The following is a 6,000-nucleotide window of genomic DNA, read 5'->3' as shown; positions in this document are numbered from 1 at the left end:
ACCAAAAGTTGACTAAACTTTACTTTGTTTTCATCCATTTTAAAACCACAGCATTCTTTCACATTTCCAACAAAATTCCTATTCCAAAGCCATATTATCTCATTCCAGAACCCCAAAAAGATGCAAGGATTTTTCAAATCGTACTACACAGTACCAAAACTCTTACTCTTAAACCCGATAAACAACAACAAATATGTGATCCATGTCATTTATAAACTTGGATTCTGAATCTAAATAAACATTCTAGTAAAAGAAACATTTGAAAGATACTAGTGTAAAACAGGAACACAAAGAAGAGATATATTATGATCTTTCCGGCCCCAGCTTAGCCTCTCACTACTTAAAGGGTTGGCAGCGTTGGTCAAACACAAAGTGAAGAAGCTGCCTCAGACCTCACTGAGGGTGGGAGGAACTGCTAGACATGACCTTGGAATGCGCACTGGCCTTGACACGAGTAGGAGCCCTGGCTGCAGCTCTGGCTCGGGCTCTCTCTTCCTCATCTCTCAAAGCCTCTTCATAATGGAGTGGAAAGGCACTGGGGACGGTACCATTGACCTTGGCCACAAACTCCAGGACTTTCACCTTGCTGGTTTCAGCGCGGGCTCTCCGGCCCCACAGGAACTCATAGCGTGGGGGATCGCTGTTGCGCACCTGACGATACACCAGGTACTTTTCCTGCACCAAATCTTCTGTGATAAGCTTCCTGGGGTCCCCAAAGATTAAGTGCCACCTTCCATCATAAACACCCAAAATATTCAGGAATTCCCAGATCTCCTCCTCAGAGGCGCAGTTGCCATTTAAGAAGATCACACCCAGGAGAGGCATCAGGAGCCCATTCTTCGGAAACAGCCTGCCACTGCTCCGACTCCCCTGATTGCTGACAAGGGTATAGGAATCACCACTCGGCTTGACTTCCTTCAAGTCAAGACCAAAGGCCAGCTCCAGGCACTCAGCAGCTCTCCTGAGGATCTTAGGGAACTTCCCCTTATACCTTTTGTTCACAAGCTTCAGCATGTCTGCCTTTATAATGGGCGCTTTCATTTTATACTTCTCCAGCAGGAATTCTACCAACATTCCCACCTTCTTGGTTAGAGGATCTCTGCGAGAGCTCTCTTCGGAGGTTGAGGCCTGGGAGGAATTTTTCCTTGCCTTAACCTGGCCCTTGGCACGTACATCAGATCCTGGGCATGAAACCCCTGCAGCACGAGAGCTAGTGGCTGGGGCTCCCTGAGGCTCCTGGCGAGTGCCAGCAGCAGGGGAGCTCGGGGGAGTACCCTGAGAAACAGAAGCGGGGGAGGGGGGCGACTCTTCTATCTCTGCTGCAGGGGCCTGAGCACCCCCGAGATTCTGGGTCTCCCTCCGGGCCTGGCGGCGCTTCTCACGGGCACGGAGCTTACTCTTCTGCCCCCGAGGCATGACTATGGGCAGGGACAGCAAGCGGGGGAGTGGGCAGGAGAGCAGGTGATGCTGGAACCTGGAGGAGGGAAGGTGACAGGGTGTGAGCACCTTCAGCAGGGAGGCACCACCCTGACCTGAAGAAGGCCGCTCTGCACGTTCCCTTGAGGGCACTGCTCTAGGAGCCACTAGGCTCTTGTTCTTGGTCAGCCTGTCCCCTGAGAACCCAGTGTAAGAAGTGAGAGTGAGTGAGCCTCAGGCTACAGCCTGCCAGCCCTGCCTGTGGCTGACGGCGGTGACCACAGATCCTGGGAGGGTAGGCCCTCTCTGGGTTCCAAGGGTCCCTTTCGTTCACAAACAGGATTGTCACATCGACTCTTGGTAGGGCCGGGACCTCTTTCCTGTGCTGCTCTAAAGGTGCCACCTCAAAGCTCCCTGGGACCCACGAGAAGGAACTGAGTCGTGGGCACTGTCGGGGTGGACAGCGCTGACAGCTCTGTGGGGCCTGCTCTGTCCTGAACTCGTTGGTCCTCAACCATTCAGCGTCCTCATCTTGTCGATACTGAGGGTCTGGGACCCGCCCCCCCTCTGCCCCTGGTGTGGCACCTTCAGACGAAGGATCTCATCTCCCTGAGAAATGATACAGAGAAATGAGGAGCCTCCGCCTGACAACCATGCTCTGGGCCTTCAAGGGCTGAGCAGAGGACTGGGCAAGACTCTTTACTATTCCTTTGATTCGGTGGAAGGGGGGTGTGCTACCTTCAGTCGTCACTCACAGCCCCCACTGTGTCTCCTGGGAGGATCTGGGGGCTCCTTTCTCTCTTGACTTGACGACATTTCCTCACAGTAAGGCCCACAGCTCCCTGAGCCCGAACAGTGGAAGTGAGGATGGCCTTACCCGGCCACAGTGCCCCTAGTCTCCAGAGGCTGAAAGCTGCAGCAGGCAGGCTGAGGCCCTATAACGTGTGGTCCTCGCTCACGGTCCCCATTTTTCGCTCAGGGGAGGGTCTCAGGTTCCTCCCTCTGCTGACCCATCAGACCAAGATGCTTACTTCCCTGTGAGTTCTGAGTGGGGAACTGATGGGCACTTCTGCCTGACATGTGTGCCCGGGGCGCCTAGGAACGACAATGGAGAGGGACTCTGCGGGGCCCCCGCTGCCATGGGGTGCAGGTCCCCACGGTCCTCAGCATCTTCTCCGTGAGTCCTGGCAAATCCTGGAAATCCTCCCTCCGCTGACCTGAGTTCGCTTGCATTACATTAAGATTCTCACCTTCCTGAGATCCCCAAGATGAAAGAAAGGGTGAGCCACTTCCAGTCACCCCCGTCCATGACCTCCCTAGCTTGGTAGCAGGGGCTGGACTCCGCGGGACCCCACTGTTCCCACATCGTTGGCCTCTTTAGCCCTCACTCAGACGGGATCTAGGCTCCTCCCTCAGCCCACCTGAGTCTTCTGGCCTCAGATCAAGGCCCACGTCTGCCTGAGTCCCTGGGGCTGGAAGTGAGGGGTGACACATCAGGCTACCTCTACCTGGGGTTTCCCAGGGCTGAGGGGGGTGGGAGTTTGTGGGCCCCCACTGTTTTGGGTGGGTGTTCATCTACGTCATCCCTCAGTGTCCTCACCCTGACTCATAGCAGGACTTGGACATCCTCTGTGTCTTGACTTGAAGTCTATGCCCTCATACTAAGGCCCCCAACTCCCCGAGACCCACTAGAAAGAAAATTTTCTTGTCTCTCTAGCTACAACTGTGTGTGGACTTCCAATGCTGACAGTCAGGAAGACATTCTGTTGCCCTCACTGCTGTGGTGTAGGTGGTCCCCTCAACTCTCAGGGTCCTCTCCTTGGTTCCTGGCATTACCTGGAAAGCCTCCGGCTGCTGACCTGAGCCCATACTCCCATCAACGAGGTTCCTCACCTCCCTGCCATGGTCCGGGGAAAAGTGAGTGATATTCATCAGCTCACCATGCCTCAGTCTCCCTCCCAGGTCTGAGAGTAGGGATGAGATTCTATGTGGTTCACTTCTTTCTGGGTGGGGTTCCCTCATCTTCACTCGGTGTTACCACATTGACTCTTGTTAGGAACCAGGCTTCTTCCCTATGTTGAATGAGGCCTCTCTCATTAGACCCAAAGCCTGATGTCCCTGAGACCACCCTTGGAGGAATTGAGAGGGCAATTCAGCCTGAGAGCTCTAAACCTGGCTTCCCAGGGCGAAGGCAGAGGCGGCACTTTGTGTGGTCTCCTCTGTTCTGGGGGAGTTGGTTGTCTCATTCCTCACATAGAATTTGTGCCTTGACATCTATCATGGCCTGGGACTCCTCTTTTTCTGCTGAACCGGGCAGCCAGCCCTTAAACCAAGGCCCTCATCTCCCTCAGACCCCACCGGCAGAAGTTAGGGGGCACCTGAGCCTGCCAGCTCTGCCCGGGGCCTCCCGGGGCTAAGGGCAGGGGCGGCATTAGATGCAGCTCTCTCCACTGTGTATGGAGCAGTCTCCATTTCCTCACTCAGGATCTTCGCCTTGACCCTGCACCCTGCCTGAGACTTTGCCCTCTGCTGACGTGAGCCCATGACCGTCAGAAAAGGTCCTCATCTTCCTGGGACCTGAGCTTACAGTCAGAGTGAGCCTCGTTCTGCCAAAGCTGATCTGGGGCTCGGCTATGCCTGGTAACAGCAAGGGTGGGCCTCTCCGACCCCGCTCTTCTGGAGTTGGTGGCTCCCTCAGTCCTCATTCAGGACTTGGGCGTCCAGTCCGGGTAGGGTTTGGGATTCCTCCCTCCACTGACCCGAATCTGCATGCCTCAGACCGAAGCTCTCACCAGAGGAGTCGGGGCCTCCACATCCCGGCTACCTTATCTGGGGACTCCCAGATCTGAGAGCAGGGCTGCTGATTTGTGCAGTTCCCTGCTTTGAGGAGAGGTCTGCTTACTAGCACTGATGGTCCTACCTCTGCTTCTTTTAGGGCCAAGTCTCCTCCCTAAGCTTAACGGGCTTGCCTTATCTATCTATCCATCCATCCATCTACCTGTTTACATTTCACACCCATTACGCATTTATTTTGTAACTGGTAGTTTGTACCTCTTAGTTGCCCTCACCTAATTTCTCTCCTCCCCCCAACCACCTGTTTGTTCTCTCTATCTATAACTGTTTCTGTTCTGTTGTTCGTTCATTTGTTTTGTTTTTCAGCTTCCACATATAAGTGAAATCATACAGCATTTGTTTTTCTCTGTCTGACTTATTTCACTTGGCGTACATCACACCCTCTAGGTCCATGCCCCCGCCCTTCCTTTTTGGCCGCACCGTGCGGCATGTGGGATCTCAGTTCCCCCACCAGGGATCGAAGGTGCGCCCCCTGCAGTGGAAGCGAGGAGTCTTAACCACTGGACCGCCAGGGAAGTCCTGCCCCCTTTATATAAAGGCCTTTCTCTACCCGAACGTCCCCTAGCCCCCAACCCCACTTCCCACCCCAGGCAGAAATGAGGGGTTCTCTCAGCCTGAATTACTCTAGGGCATCGCACGAGTGAAGGCGGGCGGGGGTTCCGTGCAGTCACGTCTTTTGGAAGGAGGGACCCTCATTAGCTCTGAAGGTCCCACCTTTTCACCTGCTGGGGACAAGACTACACCCTTTGCCTAAGAAGCGGCCCCCTCGAGACAAAGGCCCTCCACTCCCTGAGGCCCTCCAGACGGCAACTCCAACAGGACTCCTCTGGCATATAGGTCAGATCAGGGTCCCACGCTGCTGATGGCAGGCAGGGGCGGGAGGCGGGTGGGTCCCCTTTGTTATGGGGGGAGGGGGTCGGGAAGGTCCCTTCAGGCTACATTCAGGGCCTCACCTTGGCTCCGGACGAGTCCTGAAAACCAACGCTCGGCCGAACAAACGCCACGGCTACCGCTCGGGCTCCTCGCTTCCGAAGCGGAAGTTGGGGGGAGCCGCATCCGGCCCTGCGTGGGGTCTCCGAGGGCTGACGGCAGGGGCGGGACTCGGCGGGGCCGCCCACTGTTCAGGGCTCAGCGGTCCCTGCGTCCTGCCGGTGCCGTCTATGGGAGCCTGGGAGCCCTCCCTCTGTGGTCCCGAGTCCTCCAGCCTCCAAACAAAGCCCTCACCTCCCCGAGGCCCTAGTGGCGGGAAGTCAGGGCGCTGAAATTCACAGAGCAAGCCAGTAGGTTAGAAACTCAGATGTTACAGTCTTGAGTCCAAGGTCTGTATAGCCGGGCAGGCATACTGGAAACTCCGGCAGGGTTTCTGTGTTGCAGTCTTTTTTTTTGGCTACACCGGGTCTTCGCTGTGGCATGCGGGATCTTTAGTTGCGGCATGGGAACTCTTAGTTGCAGCATGCATGTGGGATCTAGTGCCCTGACCAGGGATCGAAGCGGGGCCCCCTGCATTGGGAGCACGGAGTCTTAGCCACTGGACCACCAGGGAAGTCCCTGTCTTTGCAGTCTTGAGGCTGAATTCCTTCAGGAAACCTCAGTCCTTGTTCTTGGGGCCCTCAACTGATTGCATGAGGCCCAGTCACACTATGGGTGGTAATCTGCTTTACTCAAAGCCTACAGAGTTAACTATTAATCGCTTACTAAAAAATACCTTCACAGTGGACATCTAGACTGATA

The 6,000-nt window shown here is 55.2% G+C and overlaps 1 protein-coding gene across 1 annotated transcript; it reads right to left on the bottom strand.

Annotated features, from left to right (window-relative positions):
- Positions 1-393: 393 nt before the first annotated feature.
- LOC133082122 (melanoma-associated antigen B4-like) lies at positions 394-1,596 on the bottom strand. Its single transcript, XM_061178574.1, has one exon. It carries the CDS (start codon positions 1,414-1,416, stop codon positions 394-396), a length of 1,023 nt encoding a protein of 340 aa, XP_061034557.1. The 5' UTR covers positions 1,417-1,596.
- Between the last annotated feature and the right edge of the window lie 4,404 nt (positions 1,597-6,000).

This window comes from Eubalaena glacialis, chromosome X (assembly GCF_028564815.1).
Source record: "Eubalaena glacialis isolate mEubGla1 chromosome X, mEubGla1.1.hap2.+ XY, whole genome shotgun sequence".
Classification (NCBI taxonomy): domain Eukaryota; kingdom Metazoa; phylum Chordata; class Mammalia; order Artiodactyla; family Balaenidae; genus Eubalaena; species Eubalaena glacialis.
The sequence above is the reverse complement of the archived record's forward strand: the minus strand, read 5'-3'. Positions and strand labels throughout refer to the sequence as shown.

Excerpts from the sequence above, each read along its gene's own strand:
- LOC133082122 (XM_061178574.1), bottom strand. The coding sequence starts at position 1,416 with ATGCCTCGGGGGCAGAAGAGTAAGCTCCGTGCCCGTGAGAAGCGCCGC.